At 46.9% G+C, this 15509-nt stretch overlaps 1 protein-coding gene across 1 annotated transcript in view; it reads left to right on the top strand.

Moving 5' to 3' along the window:
- The window catches only part of LOC147324340 (neural-cadherin-like), a 115759-nt gene that overhangs the window by 78507 nt on the left and 21743 nt on the right, over nucleotides 1-15509 (top strand). The window contains exons 16-22 of the mRNA XM_086298075.1: nucleotides 614-757; nucleotides 2075-2358; nucleotides 2834-4442; nucleotides 5148-5241; nucleotides 6025-6209; nucleotides 13976-14205; nucleotides 14666-14943. Of these exons, the coding sequence (XP_086154201.1) occupies nucleotides 614-757; nucleotides 2075-2358; nucleotides 2834-4442; nucleotides 5148-5241; nucleotides 6025-6209; nucleotides 13976-14205; nucleotides 14666-14943 (2824 nt within the window). The remainder of the gene's footprint in view (nucleotides 1-613; nucleotides 758-2074; nucleotides 2359-2833; nucleotides 4443-5147; nucleotides 5242-6024; nucleotides 6210-13975; nucleotides 14206-14665; nucleotides 14944-15509) is intronic.

The following is a 15509-nucleotide window of genomic DNA, read 5'->3' as shown; positions in this document are numbered from 1 at the left end:
TCTCCCCTGCAAACATTACCTGTCTCTGTGTTACCCCCGGGATGCACCAAACGGAGGAGGCAAATGCAAAAACAAGCCAAGAAAATAAAGCCACATTCTGCCATCTTTTACTGCAGCAGCTCCAAATAAACATGTCACCCATGTGCTCTGTGAGCAGATAATTTACTCTTTTTAACTAAAGGAATAAACAATGTAATGAGGAGCCCACAGATAAGACACAAACACTTGTCATCTTATAAATATTTAACCTTCCTAGTTATCTGCGCTCGGTTAAAAAAAAAAAGGAAAGTAGCTCGTTGACGAGGTTTAGCCCCATTATTGTTACTCTTTCTCTTCAGAACCGTCCCCCCTGTAAAAAGAATAAACTCTTGACAAAATGAATAATTCATGTAATTTACAGCAGATCTTTGTGAGTAATGTTTTGTCTAATTTATACGTCATTGAGCAACATTGTGCTGGGTTAAGTACCTCTTCCCCACTAAACAGTGACAATGAATTGTAGAATCAATAAACAGATGGAATGAGAGTAACACACTTACAGTAATGGTTCGAGTATGTATGTGTGTGAGCTGTGCGTGCCGTTTAATCTTCTGCCATTCTGTCATTCTTGCAGACACAGCGTATGTGAGAGTTTTCATCAGCGACGTCAACGACAACAAACCGGTGTTTGCTCAGCGACTGTATGAAGTCGGCGTTGATGAGAATGCAGATGTGGGCCTGGCTGTTGTCACTGTTAGTGCTAATGACGAGGATGAAGGTAAGTTTGAAATGACATCAGAACGATTGAGTCCCGTGGCATTTTTACTGATTCCACTTTCTAGAAATAAAGGTTAAAGAAGCTAGCCAACCACAACCAATATTTTATATTTAGGATGGGGGGGTTTTGAGAGAGAGAGACATTTCCAGTTTGCAGTTTGGCCAGGCTCTTTCTGCAAACAGCAAAACTACTTCAGATAGGTCCTCATTTGTAGCAGTATTCATAAAGTTACCCTGTGGGCAGTCCTTTCCAATCCGGTCTGAGCTCTGCTGAAATCATGCTGCTGAAATCAAGCAGTGTGCTAGATTTAGTAGTCATTTAAGTGTTCGGTAATGCACTGTGGCACATATGTTCCAAAAAGAGTGACACGCTCCCACACAGTGGGTGGGTGGGATTTAAGCAATAAAGCGGATGCTCATCCTCTGTATAGCAGTAGCCTAAGATCCCTTTATCAGACATGTTTAGGTCCGTTAATCAAGTATTTATGGGGAGCGGGGGTGCAGCTTAGGCTGGGCTGCAGCACTAATGATGAATAGCTGTGGAATAACTCCAACCACCAACATTAAAGTTACAATACTGTTGCACTTGTGCCTAAGAGGCTCTACTCAATCTGTCTTGTTTAAAAACTCCACCCTGGGTTTGACCGCAATAAGCCTACCAGGGCCCTGTGGGAGACAGGGAGCACTTTGTCAGTAAGGGTTGTGTTAATAGTACAGATTAGTGTATTTACATGGGATTGAAGCTACTTTAACCCAACAAAATGATTGAAAGCAAAGACTGTACATTGCAGGAGATTATCTTAAATATTCCAGTATTAAACCACCACACCGGGTGGTGACCATAGAGACACAACACATAGCTTCAGATATTGACTTCCTACAACTACAATCCTCCCCCCACCCTCTCCCAAGCCTCACAATCATTCCCTAGGGAGAATTATCAGAGCGCATTATGCTGCTTTTCGCTCTCATGTTCCCTTTTACTTTTTTCGACACTCTTTTTTTTAATTAGCATCTGATTAAAGCCAGGGAGACGAGGTACAAAGTTTCCATTTAATTAAGTAATCAAAAGAAGAAAGGAAGACATGAAAACCTACTAATAGTCAGGTCTTAGAGGAAATGAGGTGTAATACCCTTGTGGTTACACCCTTTTGTTTTTGGAGGAATGCAACAACAAATGAAAAGGGACAATAGTGAGGTATCAGCATGCAGAGATTTAAGAAATAATGACATGAACAAAGCCCACTGTGAATTCTACTACATTGTAAAAATGATACTAAACGCATTTTCAAACATGCATTTTTAATTCCTGCCGCAGGGGCCAACGCCAAGCTGCGCTACCAGATAACATCTGGCAACAAAGGTGGTGTCTTTGACATCGAGCCAGAGGTTGGGACAATCTTTATTGCACAGCCATTGGACTATGAGCAGCAGAAGAGGTACAAGCTTCTGATTCTCGCCTCAGATGGGAAATGGGAAGACTACGCTGCGGTGGTAGTTACTGTGGTTAATAAGAATGATGAGGCGCCTGTGTTTTCCATGAATGAGTACTACGGATCTGTCACAGAGGAGCTTGATGGGTCACCCGTGTTTGTATTACAGGTACGAGGCTACACACATACTGTGCTTCTTTCAGTAATTACTGTAATTTAAGCATCTGTAATAATCCTTAAAACACCGCCTTCTTAGTGTGGCCATAGCTGCGGCTAAGTAATGATCACAATTTTAAAATGTGACATGTTATTTCAGTTTATCTACTGTTAGTGCTTTACCCTAGCTTAAAACGTTCTAGAAATTTCATTTAAGTTACAGAGATAGATGTTGTGCGGGGAAATTCAGCAGTGCAGCTGTCAGACTTACTCCGACGCCAGATGTAAGAAACATGCCCGATCAGAGCTTATTGCTTTAATTTGGGTGGTCAGGGAAAAGTGCAAACACTTAAATGGGCTGTCTAAAAAAATCCGAAAGCAAAGAAGATTTGGGTGACGGCTGAGGTGAGATAAGAGGAAGCAGTAATTTGGGGTTGACTGGATGAATGAATATCCATTTTCTCAGGAAGTTGTCGTTATCTCTGCAGGTGACAGCTACTGACCCAGACAAAGATGCAGACCAGGGTGCCATACGGTATTCCATTCATGGCCAAGGGGCGGAGTCACACTTCATGATCAACGACATCACGGGGGAGATGTACGTCCAGCACACCCTGGACAGAGAAGAGCGTGCTGTCTGGCGCTTTGTTGTCATGGCAACTGACGAGGAGGGCGAGGGACTTACCGGCTTTACGGATGTTATCATCAACGTGTGGGACATCAATGACAACGCCCCCACTTTTTCATGTGCGCCTGATAACTGCCACAGCAGTGTAGCTGAGAACTCCCCTCCTGGAACATTAGTTGTGGAAATGATGGCTGTAGACCTTGATGATGCAGCCGTAGGCCAAAATGCAATCCTCACCTACAAAATCACGGAAAATTCACAAAATGCAGACGGTGCAGATCTTTTCATGATTGATTCCAGCACTGGGACCATCTCTGTGGCAGCAGAGGGCCTCGATCGTGAGCATGCCGACACGCACCGTATGGTGGTAGAGGCTCGGGATGGTGGCGGCATGACGGGTACCGCTACCGTCACTATAGTGGTGACGGACATCAACGACCATGTGCCAAAGTTTAGAGAGGACTGGTGCGGCGCTCGTGTACCTGAGAGCACAAATGAAGACGCTCCTATCCTGGAGCTGAGTGCTGTGGATCCCGATGCCGGCTCATACGGACATTTGGCCTTCAGTGTGATAGCAGGAGACCCTGAGCAGAGATTCTACATGGTTAGCCACAGACTGGAGCAGAGCGGCACTCTGAGGCTGAAGAAAAAGCTGGACTTTGAGCAGCCAGGGGAGCAAAGGTTTAACCTCACCATCAAAGTGGAGGACACTGACTTTTCCAGCCAGATCCACTGTCTGGTTCTGGTGGAGGATGAGAATGATAATGCCCCTGTTTTTACCCCAGACTCGTATCTGCTGTCTCCTTTGCCGGAGGATGTAACTGAAGGAACCAGCGTCATCCAGGTTGTGGCCTCTGACTCTGACTCTGGTCCGAATGGTGACATTTCGTACAGTATTCTCCCCGAGTCAGACCCGTATGGACATTTTGCAGTCAGCGGTGCAGGTGTGGTCACAGTCGCTAGGCCGCTGGATCGAGAGACAGTGGCAGGTTATGAGCTGGTCGTCATGGCGACAGACCGGGGTACCCCGCCATTGAGTGGCAGTGTCACGGTCCGCTTGCCATTGCTAGATGTGAATGACAACGGGCCAGAGCTGGAGACAGCCTACATTCCCATGCTGTGGGAGAACAGTCCAGTGCCTCAAGTGGTCTGGCTCAATAGGAGTTCAACTCTTCTGTATGTCACTGACAAAGACTCCCCAGAGCAAGGGCCTCCTTTTTATCTCTCCCTGCCCTCTGTGTACTCTACTGACTTCCACCTACAGGACCATGGGAATGGCTCTGCCACGCTCACCGCTCTGCAGAGATTCGACAGGGAAAGGCAGAGTGAGTTCCACTTGCCTGTTATTATGATTGACAGCGGCGAGCCACCGATGACAGCCACAAACACTCTCACCATCACTATTGGCGATCATAATGATAACGCCCATCAGGCAGGAGAGAAAGATGTCTACGTACATAGCTACAAGGGTGAGATGCTTGTTCTCTTCTTTTTGCCCCTGATTTTTTGTTTTTACAGCGCAAGGAGAGCTTGAGTCAAGAGGGAAAACTGAGGCTACAGCTTTAAGGGAAAGTTTTCACCACCATACGTGCTTAGAGTAGTCTGGAATTCATAATTGCTTTCTTTCTATTACATTCTAGCAGTGTTTTCTTATGGTAATATCATTGTCACATCCTTTCTGAAGCTCCCAGCAGAGTCTTCCCCTGCCAACCCTATGCCTAAAGCTCATCTGAACATCACAATATGATAAGAATCATGATTCTTATTTCTTTATAGTGTTTCTACCCTCCAGGTAAGTTGGTTAGGCACATTGGCTTGTTAGTGTTTTGATCACACACTCAGCTACATGACATTTTTGGTAATTGTGGAAAACAGGAGCAGCGTGACTCATCCAGGCTGCCATTGTTTACCCAGCTGCAGTACTCTGGCACTGCAGGTCGATAATAACATAATCTATACTGAGATAGCCTCGCTTCCTTAAGCTCCACGCTCTCTGAAGTGGAGCACTGAGAGCCTATTCATTCCAGCAGTGGGACTCCACAGTTATGAGCATAATAAGTAGAACAGAACACAAGGATGCAAGATAAGGAGAAGAGAGGGACGAAAAAGATAAGTGTTGGCATCAGCAGATTCTGTCCAGACTGAGTCAGTGTGTGTGTGTTTACCTTGAACAGGAAGGATAGCGAATGCAGCACTGGGGAAGGCATATGCCCCAGATCCAGATGACTGGGACAACAAAACCTACACTCTGGAGACGAGTGCAGCTAAGTAAGAGCTCACTGTTAAATGCATCTAATGTTCTCTGAAAACATGCTGATCTCCCAGTGTGTAGCAGTGGTACAAGTGCTAACGTAATAATGTATCAGAAGAACTGCCAAACTGTAAAATAAAGAGGATGTGGGCTAAAAGAAATGCTGTAGGCGCATTGCTAACAAGGGCCCGTCTCACAGTTAGTTTTTCCTAATCCTCCTAATCTTATTTCCTTGGCCTCTAATGCAAGCTGATCGATATTCTGGAATATACAATCAGATTAAAAAACACCCCCAGCAAAAAAACCTAAGCAATCCTTGATCCACTTGTGTTATGTTCCTTGGATGAAACAGCCCTTCTTACTAGGCTGCTTCGTAGGAACCTTGCAGAACCGTGCAGTTATTCAGTGTTCACACCCTTAAGATCAGATTAGAAATACCAATTGCATATTTGTTTTATTCATATAACAAATTTTGACAGTTACCATGACAACTATCAAGCCCTTTTATGAGTTTTTCGAGCAGAAGCATTTTGCTTTCTCGTCTGTCTTTTTTCCTGGCACTTTTTGTTTACCTGTTTCTCTGAGCTTTTTGTTTTTTAACATTAATTTGTATTCACTTCCTGTCGGAGTGAGCCCAGGTACCACTGACCAATTTTCTACATGTCTGTCTGCCATCTGTTTCGTATATATCTTTCAGACAGGAGCTAAGAAACAAAAGGAACCCTGCTTTTGAATTTCTCTCTCTCATTTTATACTGAAGCAACAGTTTCCTACTTTACAGCTTTCATTTGTTTCTTCAGATACTTCAGTGTGGACCAGAGCTCAGGAGAGCTAAACCTGCGACAGAACATTCCAGGTGGCAGCTACTGGCTGAGGGTTGAGGTGTCTGATGGTGTGTGGCCTGATGTAATCTCAGGAGTCAGAGTTCATGTCTGGGAGCTGGAGGAAAAGGCCATCTTATCGTCTGCCTCACTGCGTTTGACCGGTAGCATTTGCACAAACACTGACTTAAATGTTGGCATGAATGCTGTGGGTTAATTTTGAATCCCTGGGTGCCTTTGGCACAGCAGGTAGACATGTGTTGCACTTTGTTTTCCCTGTTTCATCAGTACAGCATGTGATCAAAATGTTCCACCTTTAAAAAAAAAAAAAATCAAAGCACATAGCTGATTCAAATTGACTTGCTCTAACCTCATAGGTAGCCTGTTTGGGCAGCACCACATCGCTTCTAGCACAGCTGCTCTTTTAATATCACTGTGTTGTGAGCATTTGCTTTTGTGCATTAATGATGTGTACTGGATCTCCTACAGTTTATTATAACTGCATCCTTCTAATTTTATTTTCAAATTTCATTTTGGGGAAGTGGTCCAAGTCGCAGGGAGGCAAATGTAGCAAATCTGAGAATCAAACATGTTGCTATTGTCAGGTTTCGTAGATCGGACTCACGCGCAGACCACTAGTGTCTTCAAAAGGTGCATTTATTTACTGTTTCCTACAGTGGAATTCATATATACACATAATGGTATCAAAGGAAAAAGGGGCCGGGGTTCCAGGGTCCAGGAGTGAAAGAGGCAGGAGTCCAGGAAGGGAAAGTTTCCATTCAGTCCTAGCACATCTCCTCTCCTTTATCTCTCTTGCTCCCGTTCAGTCGCCAGGCACAGGAGAAGAACAAGTCCAGAGGCAATCTATGCACAGGCAGAAAAAAAACCATTAGTCTCCTGGTTCAGACATGCTCATAAACTGACTTTACAAAATACAGGACGACTGACGCTGATGACTCATCGATCCAGCGACGAGTAGAGCAGACTTGCCCTCTTAAGAAGGGTTCCAATCTTTCATGATCAGCGACAGATGTGCTGATCACCTCCAGGTGCGTAGGCCAGGGGCAGGAGCCCATACTGAGCTCCGCCCCGGCAGGAGAAAGAGAGAATGGAAGAGGGTGAGAGAGAAGGGGAGAGCAGAGGTGAGAGAGAAAGGTAACAAAAACAAAACACCTGACGGCTGTCAGCTGACGAGGAGCGGAGACCATGACAGTACCCCCCCCCTCAACGGGAGCCCCCCGGCGACCCACCAGGCTTGTCCGGATGCAGGCGGTGAAACTCCCGGAGCATAGGCACGTCCAGAACGGCCGCCCGAGGGACCCAGGAGCGCTCCTCCACGCCATAGCCCTCCCAGTCAACCAGATACTGACAGCCACGCCCCCGGCGCCGTGAGTCCATTATGCGAGTGATGGAATAAGCCGGCAACCCGTCCACGAGCCGGGCGGGAGGAGGGGGCCTGGAAGGAGGGCGCCTGGAAGGAGGGCACAGAGGACTAGACCGGACAGGTTTGAGTTGTGAAACATGGAAAACATCATGGATTCTCATATTGCGAGGGAGTTTTAACTTCACAGAGACAGGATTGACCAAGGCGGAGATTTCAAAAGGGCCAATGAAGGTGGGTGTAAGTTTCTTAGATTCAGTCCTGACCGGAACAAAGCGGGTAGAAAGCCATACCTTCTGGCCGACAGAGTATTCGGGTGCTGGAGTCCGGTGCCGGTCTGCGATGCGTTTGTTGTTCTCCTTCGTGCGCAGTAGGGCCGCTTGAGTTGCCCGCCAAACTCTGCGACACCTGCGCAGATGAGCCTGGACGGAGGGTACAGAGTGCTCACCTTCCACAGCAGGAAAAAGAGGAGGCTGATATCCCAAGGAAGCTTCGAATGGAGACCGGCCGGTGGCAGAGGCAGTCAAGCTGTTATGGGCGTACTCGATCCACGGCAACTCCTCACTCCAGATGGTTTGATTGGTGGAGGCGACGCAGCGCAGGGCGGTCTCCAGTTCTTGGTTGGCCCGCTCGGATTGGCCGTTGCTCTGAGGATGATAGCCCGAGGATAGACTGACCTTTGCGCCCAGGGAGTTGCAGAACTCTTTCCAGACCCGAGAAGTAAATTGAGGCCCTCTGTCGGACACTATGTCTTCCGGGATCCCATGCAGGCGGAAGACGTGAGTGGCGAGTAGGCGTGCAGTCTCTAGAGCTGTGGGAAGCTTAGGCAGAGCAATGAAATGAGCCACTTTAGAGAAACGATCGATTATGGTGAGAATGACAGTGTTACCTGCTGATGGAGGTAACCCGGTGATGAAGTCCAGTGCTATGTGAGACCATGGCCTGGAAGGAGTGGATAACGGATGGAGCTGACCCGCCGGGGGTTGGTTCAATGGTTTGTTTCGGGCACAGACCGTACAAGCAGTGATGTATTCCCGAGTATCTTGGGTGAGTGAGGGCCACCAGAAGTACCGCTGGAGAAACTTGACGGTGCGATGTATCCCTGGGTGGCATGAGAACCGGGCCGTGTGAGCCCATTGCAGAACCTGGGATCTGACAGAGCGCGGAACATAGAGTCGGTGGACGGGCCCCCCTCCCGGATCCGGTTCGGCTATCTGAGCCGCCCGGATGGCCGCCTCGATCTCCCAGGTGATGACCCCAATAGTACAGGTTGCCGGCAGAATGGAATCCGGATCCGCCTTTTCGTCAGCAGCGGAAAACTGACGGGAGAGAGCGTCCGGCTTGACATTTCGGGAACCGGGTCTGTAGGTGATTGAGAAGTGAAAACGGGTGAAAAACAGGGCCCATCTGGCCTGTCGAGCGTTGAGACGTTTCGCCGTTTGAAGGTAGGCCAGGTTTTTGTGATCGGTCCAGACCACGAAGGGTTGAGTGGTGCCCTCCAGCCAATGCCGCCATTCTTCCAGGGCGAGCTTAATCGCCAAGAGCTCCCGATCGCCCACGTCGTAGTTACGTTCTGCAGGGGTGAGACGACGAGAAAAATAGGCACAAGGGTGCATCTTACCTTCCCTCTGTTGGGAAAGGACGGCCCCCACCCCTGAGTCGGATGCGTCGACCTCTACCACGAACTGAAGAGTGGTATCAGGTTGGACCAGGATGGGCGCTGAAGCAAACCGTTTCTTGAGCTCCTGAAAGGCTGATTGGACAGCGTCACTCCACTGAAAAGCAAGCTTGGGAGAGGTTAACTGAGTTAATGGTAAGGCAATCCTGCTAAAGTCCCGTATGAATCTCCTGTAGAAGTTAGCGAAGCCAAGGAAGCGTTCCAACTGGTGACGGTTGTTTGGTTCTGGCCAGTTCACAACAGCCTTGACTTTCACAGGGTCGGGTCGAAGATCTCCCCGCTCGATTATGTACCCTAGGAAGGCAACCGAGGGCACATGAAACTCACATTTCTCGCTTTTGACGAACAGCCGGTTCTTCAGAAGGCGTTGCAGCACCAGCCGGACCTGGGTCTCGTGTTCCGCCTGGGAGGAAGAGAAGATCAGAATGTCGTCTAGATAGACAAACACAAATCGGTTAATAAAGTCCCTTAGAACATCATTGACCAGAGCCTGGAATACTGCAGGTGCGTTAGTGAGGCCGAACGGCATGACCAGATACTCAAAATGTCCAAGGTGGGTATTAAACGCCGCCTTCCATTCATCGCCATCCCGAATCCGGACCAGGTGGTAAGCGTTTCTCAAGTCCAGCTTGCTGAAAATGACGGCGCCCTGGAGAAGTTCGAAAGCGGAGGTGAGCAGGGGCAGTGGATATTTATTCTTGACCGTAATGTTATTGAGTCCCCGAAAGTCAATACAGGGTCGGAGGGTCTTATCCTTCTTTTCCACAAAGAAGAAACCTGCTGCGACGGGTGAGGAAGAGGCCCGGATAATGCCGGCAGCGAGAGATTCAGTTATATATTTCTCCATAGCCTCCCGTTCCGGCAGCGAGAGGCTATAGAGGCAGCTGGTTGGTAAGGGAGCTCCCGGCAGCAGGTCTATGGCGCAGTCATAGGGCCGATGGGGTGGCAGCGACTGGGCTCGGTCCTTCCGAAACACCACAGCGAGATCGTGGTAAGCAGACGGCACATCTGCTAAGTCGGAAGACCGCGGTGGCTCTGGGCCGGTGACAGATTTGTTAGGAGGTACGGCAGCCTTAAGGCAAGTCATATGACACTCCTCTCCCCAGCCCGTAATGCCTCCTTTCTGCCAATTAATCGTGGGGTTGTGTTGCTGGAGCCAGGGATGACCGAGAACTAACGGCGTCTGAGTAGAGTGAAAAACAAAAAAACTAATCTCCTCCGAATGATTGCCAGACAGTGTGAGGGTGAGCGGTTCAGTGATGTGTGTGATGTCGGGGAGGCGCTGCCCTGATAAAGCCGTGACGCGTAAGGCGTGGGGTAGTGACTCCACAGTCACACAGAGTCGTTTAGCTAGTTCAGAGTCAATGAAATTTTGTTCTGCTCCAGAATCAATAAGCACAGAAAGTGAATGACACTCGGAATGGACCAGAAGCTTAGCCGGCAGGGCTAAACGTGGAGGAGATTTATCCTGATTCAAACCGCCCACCAGTACTCCTACCATCACTGGCGGGCGCGGCCTTTTGCTCGCGACGGACAGGAGGCAATCATGTGTCCCTTATTACCACAATACAGACACTCACCGGCCGTGATGCGTCGCTGACGTTCTGCAGCAGTTAGGTGAGAGCTGCCGATTTGCATGGGCTGTACCTCTCCGTCGGCGCCCCCTGATGTCCGGGAGGACCGGTAATCGGCCGAAGCCTCCGCCCATCGCGGCCCTGCGGCCTCCTGGGAACTGGAGTTCCGTGCTTGCCGACGAGCTCGTAGCCGCTCATCCACCTTAATACATAACGACATCAATTCGTCAAAAGCAGTGGGTAGGTCCCGCATAATCAATTCATCTTTCAGATCTTCCCGGATGTTATTTAACAATGTGCTCCTGAGCGCATCCGGTCCCCAGCCGGTTTCTTCTGCCAAAATCCAAAAATCGATTGAATAATCTGCCATACTCCGCTTACCTTGCTTAAAGTTAAGGAGGCGGAGCGCCGCAGCCTCGACTCCAGAGCCCTGATTAAACACAGTTTTAAAGTTAATCACAAACCTCTCAAAAGAGATCTCCGGGTTGGAGTTTAACACGACCTGGGCCCATTTCAAAGCCCGGTCACGAAGCATCTGTACCAAGAACGCAATCTTTGCCCCGTCATTGTTATGAAAACGCCGCTGTTCGCGGAAAATCAATGAACACTGGGCCAGAAAGCCAGGGCACTTCTCTGTCTCCCCCGAAAAGGGTTCAGGCGAAGGCAGAGGACCGTCAGAGGATGGGGTGGCTGCCGCTGAGGGACCGGCCGTAGACGCCGCGAGTGTCTCCTGCTGGGCAGGGCGAGCCGGCTGGGAGGTCCCTGGCTGTACTCCCCCTGGCGTAGTCAAACCGGAAACAGCTTGAGTTAGTGCAGCGATCTCACCTCGCAGCTGATGTAACATTTGTTCGTGGCGAGTCAGCGCCGCTTCTTGGGCAGCCAGTGCCTGACCGATGGTATTCTGATCTGCTGAGTCCATGTTGTGGCTGGATCGTTCTGTCAGGTTTCGTAGATCGGACTCACGCGCAGACCACTAGTGTCTTCAAAAGGTGCATTTATTTACAGTGTTTCCTACAGTGGAATTCATATATACACATAATGGTATCAAAGGAAAAAGGGGCCGGGGTTCCAGGGTCCAGGAGTGAAAGAGGCAGGAGTCCAGGAAGGGAAAGTTTCCATTCAGTCCTAGCACATCTCCTCTCCTTTATCTCTCTTGCTCCCGTTCAGTCGCCAGGCACAGGAGAAGAACAAGTCCAGAGGCAATCTATGCACAGGCAGAAAAAAAACCATTAGTCTCCTGGTTCAGACATGCTCATAAACTGACTTTACAAAATACAGGACGACTGACGCTGATGACTCATCGATCCAGCGACGAGTAGAGCAGACTTGCCCTCTTAAGAAGGGTTCCAATCTTTCATGATCAGCGACAGATGTGCTGATCACCTCCAGGTGCGTAGGCCAGGGGCAGGAGCCCATACTGAGCTCCGCCCCGGCAGGAGAAAGAGCGAATGGAAGAGGGCGAGAGAGAAGGGGAGAGCAGAGGTGAGAGAGAAAGGTAACAAAAACAAAACACCTGACGGCTGTCAGCTGACGAGGAGCGGAGACCATGACAGCTATGACAAAAAGAGGAAAATAGACGGCATAGCACAGCTGCAGAAGTTCAAGTGTAACAATTGTAATTTCCACTCAGTGTTTACATATGGAAAAGTTCCAATTTTTGCTACACAGTACCATGAATATTGAAACATTTAACAGCATTTTACTTTCACCTACCAAAGTTATTTCAGTTTTGTATTTCTTAACCTTTTATTCTTATTTCATTTGGATTTTTTTCTGTTTCCAAAGTAGATTTTGTCATTTAAGCTCAGTGTTTTTATTGTTTAAAATGATTTGTTTTAGTTCATTTTTTTTTATTTACTTTTGCATGGAGGGCATTTGTTAAGGCCAGATTTAGGAAAATCAGTACAGGCAGTTTACTCTCAGTCTCTCATTAGACTTCTAAAAAAGCTTCCTCAGACATGTTGTGATAAAATTACATGAAACCAACAAATACTAAAACTCATTCCACTATATTTATTTTTTTTAGTTAGTTTTCCAGCCTTCACAACCTCATTTCAGTTAGTTTTGTTTTTCAACAGTCCAGTTTGTATTTTAAGCATTGTTAGCTAAACTTTTTTTTGTTTTATTTTAAACCCCTTATAGTCCCACATGGTAGAAATCTTTTGGGGGAGCAGTGCTCAAGGGTACCTCAGAGTAGCTGTTTGCTGGATTTGAACCCCCAACCTTCTGGTCATGGGGTTAATGGTTATCCTTAACCTAAAGATGAAGTTGAGGATTTTTCTCTGGCCAGCTCTAGCACATACTAGGGACAGGAGCTGGACTTTGAGGGAGCAAGCTAAAAATATCTGCCACACTAAAGGCAATATGGTAATGCCCAAGGAGACTAACTATAATGGGAGGTTTTTGATTTTGGGCTGAGTAACTGAACATTTTGATTGCACCTTGTACGTGACCCCAGGACTATAAGTAAAAAAAATTATATAACAATAAGTTTTCAATTGGATTCTTGTTCTCAGTCATCCTCCGCAGACAAAAAAAAGCATGCTCTTTGTTGTTGCTGTTAAATTCTTGTTCGAGGCTGATGTTGAAAAAGACAGCATCTCCCACAGGCAAGAATAAATTGGTACTTTTCATTGAATGATTATCAGGTTGTCAATCCAGTTAACACAAAAATAATATGCTGTCAAAAGAATTTTCTATACTTGCATTATTTAACATTTCTAAGCATTGTAAAGCAACCATTCATACTGCTTGTTGATAATCGTTTCCTCCTCCTTCTTCAACATTCTAAAGTTTATGTCAGAGTGTTCATTTTTTGACAGTCTCTCAGAGTACATTTGAGTTATAAAGGTCAGTTTGGAAGTGTCAGGTAAAGTCCTTGACATTTAAAAAGTCATTCAGCAAACAGAGTCAAAGGCTGTTATGGATGCGTCTGATTCCAGGTTGTTACCATTTTTGGGATATTAAAGGTGACTGCTCGCGTTCTCCACATATCACTGGAAGGTGAAACGCCAAATGCGATTGCCTTCGCGGTCATTAAAATATCCTGTTCGAGACAGTTTGTCAAGACTCTAACATTGTTTCGGTGAAAAAGTAAACAATTTGTGTTATGTGCATCATGATTCATTTGCCTTACGGATGACTCAGAATGGAAATAGGATCAATAGAGAAGGATGTTCGGCTACGTCTCACGCTAATAGAATCAGGAACTTGGTAGACTTTGATCAACTCTATAGTTGTCATTGACAAGTCAGTAGTTCTTATTTCACGAACCTCCCTTCTCTTTGTCTCCTGAAGGCATTACAGCAAAAGATTTTATCGACTCTCGTGTCGAGGGGAAGAGTCGGCTCGAGGCGTTCTGGGACTTCCTGTCTGAAACCTTGTCTGTCAGACCAGGGAGTATCAACGTTTTTAGCATCGCAGACAGAGACGAAAAAACTGTGGACATCCACTTCAATGTGCTAACTGATAATGGCTACCTGCGCCCAGAGAAGCTGCACGGTGTCCTCGACGCACATAAAAAGAAGGTACATATGTTATCACGTAGGATAGATAGTCATCGGTGCTTGTATATCAAGTGATACACCAGCAGCTTTTTATCTGCCCTTTGATTTCACACCAACTTTGTGTCTGTTTACTGCCTGCCCCTGTCATGTCTCTTTGTCTCTCCCATTTATTTGTTGTCTTTGTCTTGCCCTCTTTCGTCCATGTGTTCATTATGCATCGCTGTGATTCATCTGTCATACCCAATGACATATCATGATTCTTTAACAGTAGTCAGTTAGAATATTAAAATATTTATGATGAAGGCCTTGCCTTGCTCTTTTGCATTTCTCGTGAAGCTGTTTTGTTTCGCCAAGTGTAAATCAGCGTGTCCCGCGCGCCACCGGCATCGGTGATACAAATCCCTGTTATCTTCAGCCACAATTATTGTAATTCTCGTTTTTGTCTCACTCATCTGCTGCGCTCTTCCTTTCCTCTCTGCAGCTGCAGTCAGTATTGCGTGCGAACGTGCACCAGGTGCAAGTAGATGAGTGCGTGCACACCGATTGCAAGACATCCGGTGGCTGCTCCACACAGTTAAGCATCAGTGACTCACCCACCTTGATAGACTCGGGTGCTTTATCCCTGGTCTCAGTGAAAGTAACATCCTTGGCTGTGTGTGGCTGCGCTGCCAGAGAAATGACCCATCAACGCTGCTCTTCCTACTCCAGTAACCCCTGCCTTAATGGGGGAACCTGCATCGACACGCAGAACGGATACAGGTGAGAGGCATTTCTGCAGTTGTAAAGAACTTAAGATGAAATAGGTTCTTAAAAGATATTTAACGGAAATAAGAGCAGCAGTCTTCTTTCTAGTCCTAGTAGATTTGCTGTTAGAGTGATACCTTGGAAATTGAGCCCAGAATTACTGTGGGTCCCCTGTGAAAAAAATCTTCTTCAGCTGCAACGAAAAGAACTAAAAGTCTTTAGGAGCTCGGCTGTATTGTTAGCTAAATCTGCAGTTACATAATTTTTTTAAAGGCTTGCCTTTATACCGTGGAATCAATGTTTGAGTGTGTCCACGTGATTTTGAAAACTGAAGTCTGAGTTTATCTTGCCAGGATGCAAATAATGAGTCTAACCTCGGTATCAAGGTTATAGACCTGTACTTTGAATTTAACCTTATATATAAATGTCTGCAGTCAATATTCAGGTGTAGGTCTCTGTGAGCATATATCACCGAAGAAACAGCATGCACTTTGTTTCATGCACATACTTGTGCTTGGATTAAAAAATATATATAGGGCAAGGGGATTAACCCTTCCCCCTCTATGCACACAACTTCTTAA

Source organism: Aulonocara sp. 'chitande type north' Nkhata Bay, linkage group LG7 (genome assembly GCF_057382095.1).
Source record: "Aulonocara sp. 'chitande type north' Nkhata Bay isolate Kocher_YH1m ecotype deep benthic linkage group LG7, A_spYH_male_GT1.1, whole genome shotgun sequence".
Lineage (NCBI taxonomy): Eukaryota > Metazoa > Chordata > Actinopteri > Cichliformes > Cichlidae > Aulonocara > Aulonocara sp. 'chitande type north' Nkhata Bay.
This window is presented reverse-complemented; position numbering and strand designations above follow the sequence as displayed.